This window comes from Giraffa tippelskirchi, chromosome 2, assembly GCF_054371585.1.
Source record: "Giraffa tippelskirchi isolate mGirTip1 chromosome 2, T2T-mGirTip1v1.2.pri, whole genome shotgun sequence".
Taxonomy (NCBI): domain Eukaryota; kingdom Metazoa; phylum Chordata; class Mammalia; order Artiodactyla; family Giraffidae; genus Giraffa; species Giraffa tippelskirchi.
Genome location: NC_137276.1, coordinates 170396109 through 170411773, shown reverse-complemented (window position 1 = coordinate 170411773; position 15665 = coordinate 170396109). Strand labels below are relative to the sequence as shown.

General features: G+C 46.4%; 1 protein-coding gene across 6 annotated transcripts; it reads left to right on the top strand.

Moving 5' to 3' along the window:
- The first annotated feature begins 858 nt into the window (after window positions 1–858).
- Window positions 859–11656, top strand: ADPRH (ADP-ribosylarginine hydrolase). Of its 6 annotated transcripts, none has more exons than XM_081571959.1 (6): window positions 859–1028; window positions 4017–4058; window positions 4180–4505; window positions 5969–6329; window positions 7779–8085; window positions 8707–11656. In XM_081571959.1, the coding sequence occupies exons 3-6, from the start codon at window positions 4193–4195 to the stop codon at window positions 8743–8745; spliced, it is 1020 nt and encodes a 339-aa protein (XP_081428085.1). In that variant the 5' UTR covers window positions 859–1028; window positions 4017–4058; window positions 4180–4192; the 3' UTR covers window positions 8746–11656. The 6 variants fall into 6 exon arrangements, with proteins under 6 accessions (XP_081428085.1, XP_081428084.1, XP_081428083.1 ...); XM_081571958.1 differs by having other exon boundaries at window positions 3979–4058; XM_081571957.1 differs by lacking the exon at window positions 4017–4058.
- The last annotated feature ends 4009 nt before the right edge of the window (window positions 11657–15665 follow it).

Sequence of the window (15665 nt, the reverse complement as noted above, 5' to 3'; positions counted from 1 at the left end):
AAATAGAGGTTGAGATTATTTCCAATTTTCTGCTGAGAAACAATTCTGCAAAGAAATCCAGAAACATTTATCTTTGTGAACACATGAGAGATATGTTTTTTAAGAGAGATTTCTAAAAGGTTTTTCAGTTTTTCTACTGGAAATGCATTATTTTTTTAATCATAAAAAGAACGTTTTATTTAAAAACAAAAAATGTAAATCAACAGCCTAAGATGGGATCCCTTGCGTGGGTCCACTCTGAGAGCAGGGTTGTGTTAGGGCCTAGCATCCACGTGGTAAACAGCAGGTGTTTAATGCCTGTAGCAAGAAAGATAAGCATACAGAGAAGTCTGCAGAATACCTGCATATAGTGTTTAGAATATCTGCATAGAATACCTGGAGATAGTGTTTCTAATTCTTTTCAAGAATTTATTCAGGCAAAAATACTTAGTTTTCCTTTGCTTTTATTATCAGCATGAAAATATTCTATTCTGCGACCAAATAAATGACAAGAGTTAAAATTATTCCTACCAACCACCCTAAAGAGGTCGGTACTATTATTGCCCCATTTTATGGGTGAGGGGCCCAGAACCGTGACAAAGGCCACTCACGCAATCAGCACCGTTTTCCGAGATCGGGGCCACACACTATTCACTATCCAGGGGAGCTGGACTGGAGGAAAGGCCGAGGCTTCAAGCCGGGGTCACTCCTGAGTCCTCGACAGTCTCGCGGGGGTGGGGGACGGTGGGGGTGGGGGGGATGTTGCTGGCGGAGTGGTGCCATTTCCCATCGTCCGTGCTCCGCGGCACCCTCCCAAGCCGAGGGGGCGGCTGACGCAAGGCGCAGCTGACGCTCGAGCAACTGCAAGCGCCGGGCAACGGTCCGGGCCTGTGGAACCTGAGCGCGATCCGCGGACGCGGCGCTCCACCCCGCTTGGTGCTCAGCTCTCGGCTCGCGCCGGCGTCCACGCTGGGCCTCCTCGCACCCAGACTTCCCGGCACCCGGCCCCGCCCTGGGCTCACGAGCGTGACACTCCTCCCGGCCACCAGGTACCCCTCCCCGCGCCAGGCCCACACGCCCGCGCTCCTCTCCCGGCGGCGACCGGTCCCGCCCGCCCTTCCTTCCCCCACCCTCCCCTCCCGCATCCCGTCCCGTTCCTCGCGCCCCTCTCCCGCGGTGACCTAGGGGTAACCCCTCCACCCCTGTCGGGGTTGAACCTGTTCCCCAGTCGCCTGTACCCTCCCCCCCCAAAAAAAACCCCAACAAAACACCGTAGAAGACTGCGGTGAATCAGCTGCCCGGATCTCCGTTTTGAATGTAAAGTTGGGGGATGAGACTGTCAACTGTAAAAGTTGAGCGTATAAAGAATAACAGCGTTCTGGAAAGCGGGAGGCCACAGCACGGTGTAAAAACTCAAAAGAAAATTTCTTACAGAGTGAGGTGTTCGTCGCCCACCACCCCCCAGCCTCACTCGAAACCCACAGAAACACATTCGGGTGGAGCCAGAAGGAATTACAGACAGGAAGCTGAGGACTTCAGAAGAGGGTAGTGGTGGTGGTTTAGTCGCTAAGTCGTGTCCGACTCTGGCGATTCCATGGACAGAGGAACCTGGCAGGCTACAGTCCATGAGATTCTCCAGGCAAGAATACTGGAGTGGGTTGCCATTTCCTTTTCCAGGAGATCTTCCCAACCCAGGAATGGAACCCGGGTCTCCTGCATTGTAGGCAGGATTCTTTACCAACTAGAAGAGGGTACAGGGGCTTAAAGATCCGTCCTCAGAAGTCTAGAACCAAGCTTGGTCTCTGAAGCTCTTAGCGCAGGACGGGAGCCCAGGTTGCATCTATAGCTCCCCACTACCCCTGCACCCCTCCCCGCAGTGCAATTTACAGTGGGAAAATTGAGGTCCTGGAAGGAGGTAGCTTGTCCACCATCACACACCTGATTCTGGGCAGAGCCAGGACTGTTAGCCCAGGACTCCAGTTCCTGAGCATCATTTATAAACATTAAAATAGGTCAGTCAATTTTTTACAAATACCGTTTTTGGGCCAGGAAATTCAACATGATCAGTAGCTCAGTAATGGGCTGCTCATTCTGTAGTCATCATTTTTCTCAGGTGCTTGCCAACCTGCGCCTGCGTTCCCTGGGATACAGCAGTGCATCTGGAGCAGGACTCCCTTGGGAAGCCCAAGGATTTGAACTTAACCCTGAGCAAATAGGTTTTAGGTAAGAGGAGGAGTGTAAGACATCTTGGATGGGAAAAGAGCTTGAGCTGTGGAGGGAATGAGCTAGTCCACCAGCATTTGAAAGTGTTTTCCTGGCCGGGTTAAGTGGAGTGGATGATAGACTGAGGGCAGATAGTGGAAGGCTCTGCTGGTGAATGCTACAAGCTGTACGGCACAATGGGAAACCAGCACTTTACTGGGGGTTAGTTTGGAGAAGACTCTTGAGAGTCCCTTGAACTACAAGAAGATCCAACCAGTCAATCCTAAAGGAAATCAGTCCTAAATATTCATTGGAAGGACTGATGCTGAAGCATCAATGCTTTGGCCACCTGATGCAAAGAACTGACTCACTGGAAAAGACCCAGATGCTGAGAAAGTTTGAAGGCAGAAGGAGAAGGGGACGACAGAAGATAAGATGATTGGATGGCATCACGGACTCAATGGACATGCATTTGAGCAAGCTCTGGGAGTTGGCGATGGACAGGGAAGCCTGGCGTGCTGCAGGCCATGGGGTCGCAAAGAGTTGGATATGACTGAGTGACTGAACTGAACTGAACTGAGATTCATGGAGAGAGTGTTAGCTGAGACCCCAAGACTCTACAAGTCAAATATTTAGAAGGAACACAAAATTTAAATACTGCTGTTGAAAGGAAGGTTGTGGGGAGAAAGTACAGTATTCTAGTTCAATTAATGGAAAAATCATTTCCCCTGGTTGTGCATGAATAATACAAAATACTATTTTTTATGTGCTAAGCACTGTTCTAGGTACTTTATAAAGATTAATTCACTGGAACTTCCCTTGTCAGGGAACTAGATCTCACATGCTGCAACTGAGTTTGCATGCTGCAACTAAAGATTCAGCATGCTGCAACAGAAAGGTCCCAAATGCTGCAACTGAAACTCCTCTGTGCTGTAACTAAAAGAACCTGCATGCAGCAACAAAGATGAAAGATCCCACATGCCACAGCCAAGACCTGGCACAGCCAAATAAATATTTTTAAAAAGAATAAGTAAAGTTATTTTTAGATTAATTCATTTACTACTCATGACAAACTCACGAGGTTATTACTGTTTGTGCCACTGCCTTACAGATATGAAGGGTAAGGCACAAAGAGGTTGCTCAAGGTAAGTAGGTCTGTGCTGAGGTGAGTGGGCCAGAAACAGAAGATTTGGATCCCAGTGCCTCCATCTGTTGCTTGCGTGAAGTTACCCTCTCTGGCCCTGTGTTCTTATCTCTGGACGTGCAGACTGTAATCCAGGCCCTCTGATGAGACTGAAGGTGCAGGTGCTTTGTGAACGGTGCATCATGATACCAGTGGAAAGTTAACATTTACGGAAAGGAGGGATGCATTCCAAGGCCAAATTCAACCAAAAAGAGAAAATGGTTGATTTGCAGAATTTAATGGGCTTGCCACTCACAGAGAGGCAAAGATAGGGTCCTAGTTAGTCTTGCCTAACTTGACAAGACAAGACAAAGTTCTAATCTTGCCTGGGAAATCCCACAGACAGAGGAGCCTGGTGGGGTAGTCCAGGCTGAAAAAGACTTGGACACGACTTAGCTTAGTGACTAAACAACAACAACAACACAACAAAATGGGCTTATTCCACTCCCCATAGAGTGTTGTGAGGATTAAATGATATGCCCTTAATACTGTGCCTGCAAGGAGTGAGTAATCAATAAAATGTGATGTGAGTGCTCAGTCTGTCAGTCGTGTCTTACTCTTTGTGACACTTTGGAGTGTAGCCCACCCGGCTCCTCTGTCCGTGGGATTTCCAGGCAAGAATACCAGAGTGGATTACCATCTCCTCCTCCAGGTGATCTTCCAGACCCAAGGATTAAACCTGTCTCCTCCATTGGTAGGTGGATTACTTACTGCTAAGCCACCAGGGAAGCCCCAGTAAAATGCTGATAGGGCTATTATTTTTTCTGATTTTTTTTTTTTCTCCCCATCCTCTGTGTGTCTTTATATTCCCCCAGAGACAGCTTCCCCATGTGCGGGGCTCTGATGGAGAGGTATGTGGCAGCCATGGTGCTGAGTGCAGCTGGAGATGCCTTGGGATACTTCAATGGAAAGTGGGAGTTCCTCCAGAATGGGGAGAAAATTCACAGGCAGCTGGCCCAGCTTGGTGGCTTGGATGCCATAGATGTGGAGAGGTGGAGAGTCAGCGATGACACCGTGATGCACCTGGCCACAGCAGAAGCACTCCTGGAAGCCGGCAAAGTCTCAGACTTGACTCACTTGTATTCCCTCCTTGCTAAGCATTACCGGGACTGCATGGGAGACATGGATGGCCGGGCACCAGGTGAGGGCAGCCGGTGGAGGTCCTGGGCAGGTGAAGAATTAAAACAGACCCAAGGAAGTCATTTAAAATGTTGATTGGAGGGAGGTGGGAGGGGGGTTCAGGATGGGGAACACATGTACACCCATGGCGGATTCATGTCAGTGTATGGCAAAACCAATACAATATTGTAAAGTAATTAGCCTCCAATTAAAATAAATAAATTTATATTAAAAAAATGCAAAAAAAATGTTGATTGGGATTTAAATATCACAGATACTAGTTTTTTTTTTAATTAATTAACTTTTTTGCCACACCCCGAGGCATGTGGGACCTTAGTTCACCGACCAGGGGTCAAACACATGCCCACTGCATCACAAAGCAGTCATAACCTCTGGACCACAGGGGAAGTCCCGGGACATTAGTTTTCTTAGTTATGATAAAAATAGAAACAAGCTAAATGTTCTGTCATTTATTTAATTATGGTGACACATCTGCAGCCATTTAAAATTACACAGATAAGTATTTACTGATATGGAAAGATGTTGTATACGAAGTAAAGTAGATTATGAAACACTATATATCTTATGAACCCATTTTCATTAAGAGTATGTATGTATATCTGTTGGGAGAAATATGGGTGATAAGAGTATTTATACTTTCCTGTTTTCCTTTCACTTATTCATAGTTTCTAAGTTTTCTTTAATATCTATGAAGAAAAATTTTCTCTTTTTAAAGAAGACTGGAAAAGGTCTTGTAGAGACTCTTTTTCTGGTTCCTGGTCTGCTCTCAAGTGGTTCTTGCTCACTTTTTTACAGCCACTTGGCCAACAGCTGATGTGAACCACCTTTTCCCTGGCTCCTCCTGTATTAGTTAGCTTGACTTGCCATAACGAAATACCACAGATTGGCTGGGCTTAAACATATCATTTTCTCACTGTTTGGGAAGCTAGAAGCCTGAGATCAGGGTATTGGTTTCATTTCTTCTGAAGGAGTCCTTTCTCTTTGGCTTGCAGACCATGCTGTGCCCTCTCAGAGCATACATTCCTGGTGTCTTTTTGTGTGTCCAGGTTTCCTCTTCCTATTAGGACACTGATTAGACTGAATCAGGGCCCGTTTTAACATTCTCATTTTAAATTCATCACCTCTGTAAAAGGCCCATCTCCAAATACAATCACATTCCGAAGTTCTAGGGATTAGCTCTTCAACATATGAATTTTGGGGAATACAATTCAGCTCATTATCAATACAGTTCAGCTCATAACATTTCCTGATGAAAAGCCCCTCCCACAAATCCAACAGCGTCTAAGTACGCTGGTGTAAGTAAGGCACAGTGCTGACTTGGGGTTTGGAGTTTGGGGGCCTGCATCATCACACATTTTGACTTTCCCTTTATCCAGGGAAGTTGGAGGCAGGGCTTGGTTCTCTCCTCCTGCCAGGCCTTTGCTTTGGTTACCCTGACCCCATTCTCTACCTGATTCTTCCCAGGGGGCACCTCAGTGCAGAACGCCATGCTGCTGGAGCCAGACAAAGCTGATGGCTGGAGGATTCACTTTAACAGTCACGAGGGTGGCTGCGGGGCTGCCATAAGGGCCATGTGCATTGGTCTCCGGTTCCCTCACAGCAGTCAGCTGGACACACTGATCCAGGTGAGCATCGAGAGCGGCCGCATGACCCACCACCATCCCACAGGCTACCTGGGAGCCCTTGTGTCTGCTCTTTTTACAGCCTATGCTATGAACGGCAAGCCTCCCCAGCAGTGGGGAAGAGGACTGATGGAGGTACTTCCGGAAGCTAAAAAGTACATTATCCAATCAGACTACTTTGTGGAGCAGAATCTTCAACACTGGTGAGTTTGCAGGTGCACACTCCTGCTAGAATATGGTTGAGTCTGTGTGCACACATGCATGCATGTGTATGCCTAAAACTCAGATTTTTAGCTACCATCATGGGTCTCCCATCAAATTTCATCATCCACTGCATCCAGCCCCCTCCCCACGCTCCTGCTAAGGATTCTAAATACAGTCCCAGCAGTGATGGCCACCAAGGAGCCAATTGAAGACCTCAGTGAGTAGGGCAGCTGTACTACTTCCCTCCAGGGTTTTGTGGCTCTTCCTTTTCTCTCTTTTTTTTTTTCCTGGCCATGCCACACAGCATGTGGGATCTTCATTCCCCACCCAGGGATCAAACCCATGCCCTCTGCAGTGGAAGAGCAGTGTCTTAACCACTGGACTGCCAGGGAAAAGTCCCTGTGGCTATTCTTTACTGAGATGAACTTTCCTGATTATTGCCTGGAACTTGTTTTTTCAGTGTTGTCTTGACAAACAAATAATATTGTGAAATCCTTGGTTAAAATGACCTAAAGATAGGTTTTTCCACCAGCTAATTAATAAGTGGTAAGACCACATCTTCCCCTTTTTTGAATTCACTTCACATTGCCTTTCTTAGAATAAAAACGTCCAGAGGCTTTCTACTGAAATCATCCACAGTCATGATGTTCTGAAGTTCCCTCTTAAAAAGAAAAAAAGTAGCTATGTAAGGAGATGATGCATTAATTAGGATGATGGTAGTGATCATTTCATTATGCATATGTATATCAAATCATCGTGTTGTACACCTTAAATATGTATAATTTTGTTAAGAAAGTAATATAAAATAGTAAAATATATGCTGCTGCTGCTGCTAAGTTGCTTCAGTCGTGTCCGACTCTGTGCGACCCCATAGACGGCAGCCCACCAGGCTCCGCCGTCCCTGGGATTCTCCAGGCAAGAATACTGGAGTGGGTTGCCATTTCCTTCTCCAGTGCATGAACGGGAAAAGTGAAAGTGAAGTCGCTCAGTCGTGTCCGACTCTTAGCGACCCCATGGACTGCAGCCTACCAGGCTTCTCCATCCATGGGATTTTCCAGGCAAGAGTACTGGAGTGGGGTGCCATTGCCTTCTCCGTAAAATATATGATAACAGACTAAATAAATAAAGTTCACCCTTGAAAGTTGACACTTGACCTAATTCTCAACTCAGGGAAAGCAAACCTACATTTCTCACCTTTAACTTGCTGTATATCTTCTTTATGCATTAATAGCAACAGATATCAATGCCTTATTTATATCACTCCTTAGCAAAATGTATTGAATGAAGGTCACTTAATATTCATTTTAATTTTTTATATCATATCATATTAGTACTAGAGGTTGAAGTCATGTTGGAACTCTCCCTGTTCACATGTCTATCTGATACCTTTCATGATGGCTTTTGACTTTATTTTTTCAATTGACTGTAGTCTTTTTTCCTTCCTACAGGTCTTACTTCCAAGACCAATGGGAAAAGTACCTAAAACTCAGAGGAATTTGGGATGGCAAATCAGCCCCTACCTTCCCCAAGCCCTTTGATGTGAAGGAAAGGGATCAGTTCTACACCTCTGTGAGCTACTCTGGCTGGGGCGGCAGCAGTGGACACGATGCCCCCATGATTGCCTACGATGCCATCCTGGCTGCAGGAGACTCCTGGAAGGAGCTTGCCCACCGAGCATTTTTCCATGGTGGAGACAGTGATTCTACCGCTGCCATTGCTGGCTGTTGGTGGGGAGTGATGTATGGTTTTAAAGGAGTGAGTCCCTCCAACTATGAGAAGCTAGAATACAGAAACCGGCTGGAAGAGACAGCCAGGGCTTTGTATTCTCTTAGGTAGTTACCCTAGGGAGAAGTGACATTCATTTCTGGTGGTTTCTCCTCTTGTGTAGTCCCTTTTCTACTGTTTCACTTTTTTCAAAGTCAAGAGTCTTAACCTTACTGTACTCAGGGAATTTTGAGGTAACGGTCCCTTGGACACCTGAAGCTCAATGTTTCCAAACTTATCCTGTCTTCACCAGCCCCTGCCCCAAATGTACCCCTCTTCCTATCCTGAAGAGTCTATTTCTCAGTTAATGGGATCAGTTCAGTTCAGTTCAGTTGCTCAGTCGTGTCCGACTCTTTGCGACCCCATGAATTGCAGCACGCCAGGCCTGCCTGTCCATCACCAACTCCTGGAGTCCACCCAAAGCCATGTCCATCGAGTTGGTGATGTCATCCAACCATCTCATCCTCTGTCGTCCCCTTCTCCTCCTGCCCCCAATCCTACCCAGCATTAGGGGGATCAGCATCTCCCAAATTAGAAATCTTATAGCCTCATATTTGGTTTTCCATTTTTACCTTCTAATCTTTCACTAAGTTTTTTTTCTGTTTGTTTCAGGTTGGGTTCCCGAAAGTGGATTCTAAGACAAAGATCTGAGTGCAAGTAGTTTACTTGGGAGGTGATTCCAGGAAGGACTGTTAGGAGAATGGGGAAGTGAGACAGGGAAGGGAGAGGAGCCAGGACAAGGTGTGTTGATGAGCAGGTTCCCACTGTAGGCACTTGAGATGCAGTCCATCTGGGTCCTTTGCATAAGGCACTCAGAGTTGTCCCACCATCTTCCATCTGATGTTGGCAGAGGACCACTCCCATGGGTGATAACTCCCTGATGCTTCCTGGCCTTCCTCTTGTAAAGCCAAACATGAGTGTCCTCAGGTTAAGACTCAGAGATGTTTGCAGTGGCAGGCTGTAGGGTGCATGGGAACAGTGAGGTGTGTATGTGGGAGTCCACACAGCATCTGCTAGATGGTTCCACACCCTGAATATCCTTCAGATCTGTCATTCTTTTACCTTGTGGCACCACATATTTTTCAACTGGATTTCTGCCTTGCAAACTAAGTCTGAAGAGATTCTGCTCCTATTAATAGCTGCACCCTCTAATTTCCTAGGTATAGCACTTCACATGGTACCAACTCATTGTCACCTATTTGACAGTCTTTATTCTCCTCTAGACAGAATCTAGCATGGTGCCCAGGCACATAAGAGATACTTCATCAATATATATTAAATGAATGTTGTTTATTAGCCTCCTGTCTGGTGCCTCTAGTTCCAGTACTGCCTTCCTCATTGCCCTCCAGAGAGATCTTTACAAATACATAACAAGTTGATCATATTGCACTTCTAATCATGTACAATGAATATTCACCCCCTGCTTCTTCATTTCTGGGTGCTCTTCTCCTCTTTCACCTTCAAGTTCCAGCTCAAGTAGCATCTCCTTGATGAAAACCCACTCTGACTGTTCAGGCTCTTGGCCCTCTCTCTTCAAAACACCCACAGCCTTCTGTCTCCAGCTCTGTCACCATACTGAGCGTGTTGTGTGGTGACTGTGGGTCTTCTGGGGACCCTCTGAGGGTCCTTGTGAGGGCTTGTGTCTTACCCTCTTTGTGGTCTTCCTGTCTAGCCTATTGGAGACATTCAGTGTTTACTGTGGAGGTTCATCAGTTGGTTTTGATGTGAATGCCTTGAGCATGCACTGTCTCTTGTGTTTCAGATGCTCTCTACTTCATGACTGTCAGGAGTGACTTGTGCTGGCCTGAAAGAGATGGAGGGTTTGAGGCTTTAACCAGGCCTGTGTGCTGACTTCAGTGAGACAGAGATCTCAACTCTCTATCTGAAGCAGGACTGCAGCAAAGGCATCAGATTTATCATTCTTTTGTATGTAAAGGGAGAAGAAAATTCCAAAGCTCTTTTTCTGGTTCAAAAAGCTCTCGTATGTATTTATATATTTCAGAAAACAGATGTATTTTAAATAATGAAACTAGTACAATAGATTCTTCAGCAGGACAATCAGAAATTGCAGACTTTTAGGGGTGGGGGTTTACTGTTTACAGAACATGATAATAACCTCTTAAATGCAGGTGTCTTAAATCTAGGTACACAAGAAGACTCCTCTGTAGAAATATTTTGAAAACAGTTTTAGAATAATAGAAAACAGTAAATACATATTTACATAGAATTCTTGAACAGAAGATTAAGATGGAGACTTTTATGACTGTTTTTCAATTTCCCACTTGATAAAAAGTGACAGTATAGTACAGAATAGTGTGTACTTTTCTGCAGCTGTAGGAAAAAAGGAAGATTTTTTCTGTGTCTTTCTGGGGTTTCTTTTACCAGTAGTGAGGAGAGCTTGCAGTATTTATTTATTTATTTGGCTGCACCAGGTCTTACAGCCTGTGGGATCTTTAGTTGTGGCATGCAAACTCTTAGTTGTGGCATATGGGAGCTGTTCCCTGACCAGGCATCAAACCCAGGCCCCTTGCACTGGGAGCAGAGTCTTAGCCACTGGACCACCGGAGAAGTCCCCTGCCTGCAGTTTTAAGGTGGAACACTAGAATTCAGTTAGCGCTGACCAAGTGACAAAACTGAGATACTTAAATCTTGTAATATAGAAAAGGGAAGAAGAGCATTTTAGCCAGTGGATTCTGAGGCATGACCTGTTTTACCTCTATAACTGGTCTGATGAATGGTCTGAATTTAGTGGAAGCAAACATGGAATGATTTTCTTTTTCTCCAGCCACTGCCTTCGTATAAGCTGCTTTTCCTGCTCCTTGGTGTCATCTTTTTAGTTTTGTGTGGATAGGGGGATGGTGAAGGGTATTAAAAATCCAATGCAGTCCATCCCAGTCCAGTTTTTTTTTTAATTTCAGCTTTACCGAGATATGAATGAATGTAAAATTGTAAGATATTTAAAGTGTACATTGTGGTGATTTAATATACATATACATGGTGAAAGGTTTCCCTTCATCTCGTTAATGAGCATATCCATCACCTCACATGTTTACCTTTTTTTGGCGAGAACATTTAAGTTCTACTCTCCTAGTAAATTTCAATTTCACAGTATAGTGTTATTAACCATGGTCACCATGGTTTTTTTTTACATCAGACCTTCAGACCTTATTCATCTCATAGCTGAAAGTTTATACCCTTTTACCAACCTCCCCTTATTTCCCTCACCACCACTGCCCCCAACCAGCCCCTGGCAACCACTTTTCTACTCTCTGTTTCTATTAATATGGATTTGACTTTTTTTTTAAGATTACACATATAAGTGATATCATGTAATATCTATCTTATCTTCCTGTCTCTGGTTTATTTTACTTAGCATGATGCCCTAAGGTCCATTGATACTATCGCAAACATCAGGATTTCCTTCTTTCTCATAGCTGAATGGTATTCTATTGTACATATGTACTACATCTTCTTTATCCATTCATCAATTGACAGATACTTACTTAAGTTGTTTCCATATCTTGACTATTATTAATAAAGCTGAAGTGAACATGGGCACAGATACCTCTTTGATACCCTGTTTTCATTTCCTCTGGATATATACCCAGAAGTAGGAAGCCCCATCCAGTTTGATCAATTCTAAAACTTTAAAGTCATGTCCTCCTTCTTCCCCACCACAGTCAGTCCCGAGCCCAAAGGGCTTAGAGGAGGAAAAGGGACATGGATGCCTCTTTCATTCCTCACCTTCCTCTTTCAGGGTTCCCTGTCTCTCTCCAGTGTTGCCCTAGACCACCCTCACCAGGAGATCCCTGACGGGAGAGAGTCAGTTTTTCTCCTGAAGGTTCTCCTCGTCCTGTCCTTACTGGTCACACCCATCAGAGGGGTGCCGGCTGCGCCTCCCACCCACTCGGCCCCTGCTGCTCTCTACACTCCGCCCATCCCTCTCCAATAGGACAGATCTGGAGGCCGGGGAGGTTGCCCAGCACACAGCTGACTCAGAAGCAGCTGCCACTGTCACCTTCTTGTGGTCATCCTCACTCTCAGCCAGTAGCCCCCCTCACTCAGCTTGTTGTGAAGCAGAGCACTGCCTTCCTCCCCTTTCAGGAAGGAAGGGGAAACCCGTTAGAAATTAGGATTCTCATGAGTTCTTCAAACCGCTGATTTCCTGCAGAAGGAAGTGGGGAAGGGAGTCTCCTAGAGCAGTTCAGCTGCCTCCCATTAAGTCTTCAGAGATTTGTCCTTCCAGTCTCCTTAGAACGTGGTGGTGGAAGTATGTGCATGTGGGGAAGGGGGTCACGGCAGAGGAAGAGTGTGGGGACTTAGCATTTTTTGTTTTCTAGTCGCACTTCAGCTGCAATTGGAGATAAGAGTGAGCATTTCTTTAAGAGCCTGTTCTATTTGCTCTGCAAATTCTCACTCTTCACAGCAGGCACAGTTCAGAACGAGATCAGACTTTCAGATTCCTTTTTGTCAAAACCTCCTCTTCAAACTTGACTCTCAGTTGACAGCTTTGCTTCCTATTCTCTGAGAAAAATAGAAGCAGTCAGAAGAGAACAACTGTCAAACCCATCACCCCTGCCTCCGCCCACCCACACCCAGGCTCTGCCTTCTCTCCTGACCTGTGAGTGTTGGGGTGTGTTTGTGTGTAAGAGAGAGAGAGAGAAGAGAGAAGGAAGAACCAGAATGAACAGAGGAAAGAGATAACAGACTTAATTATATGCATAATGTTAGAATAAATTGGGAAGATGACCTCAACCACAGTATGAACTTGTCATGCTAATCAAGTTAATATATGTGTCTTGGAAAACAGACAAGATCATGAGTAACGTTACAGGGATTAATGGTATTTTTTTGACCTACTAAATGATGGCATTTCACTTGCTTTCTTTGTTACCTGATGGCTAGATGTTACCTAGAAGTCTTGGCAATATGTACTTTTTAATCTGCAAAATTAGCATTGGTCTCATCTCTAGGCTTCTTCAACCACCCTTCTCCATTCTCAATGGAGAATGAAATATTCTCCATTTCCTCTTCTGTCTCCACCCGCGCAGGGCAAGTTAATGTGCATCTTTGTAAAGCAGCCAGAGCTCCTGGGAGCAAGATTTCAGTCAGCCATCCCCATGGATCACCTCCTCAAGGAATGGGGTCAAAGGGGTCAATAAGGACCAAGGGTTATCCAGGCATCATAGAGGGGGCAGTCTTGCCATCATTTTCTCATCCTTGGGGTTTGGGTTTGAGGAAGCTGACACCTAGGGAGTTGGTGAGACTTTCCTTTGGGGAAAGAAAGACAAGAGCAGGAAGAAAGTTGCTAAGCGACGAGATGGAGCTGGGACTTAAACCCAGGTCTGCTTGCCTTCAGTCCTACCACACCCTAATTGTTTGCTATAATTAGAAAGTGTTTCTTTAGTCAAAACCAGAACGAAACCCAGGAGTGAGATGCTGGTGGCAGCAGCTGGTGCCCTCTCTTCACCTTCCTACAGCTATGAGGCGACATCAGAAGGGAAGTGAATGGTGGGTTTGAGATGCACACTGTGCTTTTGTACTTCTTGATGAAAAAAAAAATCATACGCATGTACAACTATTAAAAACCACACTTAGAAAATTAATGCTGACATCATTTTGTAGTCATACACTGGTGAGGCCCAGAATTAATAAAATTTATTTCATATTAGTATGTGAGTTTATATTCCCCCCACCTCCAACCCCATCCCTAAACTGAAGGCCTGGGATCCTGAAGGAAGATGAGGAAGCTGGGAGTCTGAGTTGGGAACAGGCAGGCAGGAAAGGCTGGAAGGAATTCTGTGGATTCCAGGGGTTGAAGCCTATGATTTCCTCTCTTTCTCTCTTCCCTTCCACCCCCCATCTCTTCCTCCCCTCTCTTTCTCGCAAAACAAGTGTTTAATGAGCACCTCCTATGTGCCCGGCAATGGTCTAGGTAGCAAGCACACATCAGGGAGCCTGAGCAATGAGCGCTGATATTGAACCTGGCATCCTCGATCTCTCACTTGCCTCCCATGTTCCCAGATCCTAGGCAAGTAAAACCATCCAACTCCACTCTAGGATGAGGCAGGGGGGGCTCCACGTGGTCTCAGGATCAGACCCCTTCCCACTGCCCTTCTCTAAAAGAGCACCCCCTGCAAATTACCATCCCTCCCTGTCCCCCTTAGCAAATACTGAGCACTGGCTGAGTGGCAGGCACTGTGCCAGGTACTTGGGGACACCTCACTGAACAAAAGAGACCAGAATTTTGCCCTCTGAAGGCTGATATTCTCCCTGGGGGAGACGGACCATATACACTGATTATAAGCTGGTGTTCCCCACCAGTGCCTCCTGTAGAAAGATCTCTATCCTCACCTTCCAAAACATGTCACTTCACTTTCCAAGGGTACCCCACTTTCTTGGCTCCCTGAAACAGTGCTTCCTAGGCCACTGGTCTTTGTGAGCATTGGTTTCCTCACTGGTGACATGGAGATGGCCTTGGTAAGAATTAACAGAATACTAGTGGCTCTGGCATGAGAACTGCAGAGTCCTGGGCACAGCCCCAGAGATTCTCAGTCAGCATGTCTGGGTTGGGCCCAGCAGTCTGCCCTCGGTCCCCTGGGTGATTCTGAGCAACTGCACGTGGAGAGCACTGGAGCAGATGATGAGTGTGAAGGAAGGGTGCTCTCTGCATGTCAGCTGTGCTGATGCTGCACAGGGAACGCTGTGCTGGAGTAACTGGAACCACTGGCCTGGTGAGCCAGCTCTGATCGTGCTGGGGTGTCCACGAGAATGCCGTCCTCAGTCTCCTGCTCTAACTGATTCACGGTCCCAGTTGCTGTCCTTCTGATTCTCCCCTCGTCTTTGGGCAGAGACCGTCCCCCCAGCTAGTGACTGAGCCGGGCGGGGCTGCTAACACAGCTCCTTCTCATAAGAGATGGGCTGCTATTTAGCCTAAGACTTCAGCTGAGGCTTCCCCATGGCCTTGGCCAGGACATTCTAGGAACCGGCAGTGTTCTGGGATTTCCTGTGCAGTCCTCTTCACAGATGCCAGCCCTCCATCACCTGCAGGGTCTCAAGGTTCTCCCTGCCATCTTCTATTCTTCACAAGTGTTACCCCTGATAAATCTCTTGCACAGCTAGTCCCACCCTGGCTTCTTTTCTCTGAGGACCTAGACCTCTATGCCTGGCTTGGTCTCTGACACCAGTAGTGTCCTGTCTGCTGCCACTCTCCTTCCTGATGGTTCCAGCGCCTCAGCAATGGGATCACGACAGGAGGGGAAGCGAAGGCTGGCCCCCCCAAAATCATTTTATCCTCATCTTGGGTGGCCCTGGCACAGCCTGTTGGTGCACTGGTTGGTGCAGCCTGTTGGTGCAGAGGTTCAGGGCATGGCCTCTGGTGCTAGCTAGCTTGTCCTGCTTCAAATCCCAACTCTGTGTGAGCTTGTGCAGGGTATAAGCCCTCTGTGCCCTGAAGCTATAGATAGACAGTAGTCCCCTCACAGAACTGTGCTCCAGAACGTTCCATGCTGCCCTGTTGGCAGGTTCTCAGCCTCACAGCAGCGTGCTGCAGTTTCAGGAGTGCTGGGTAA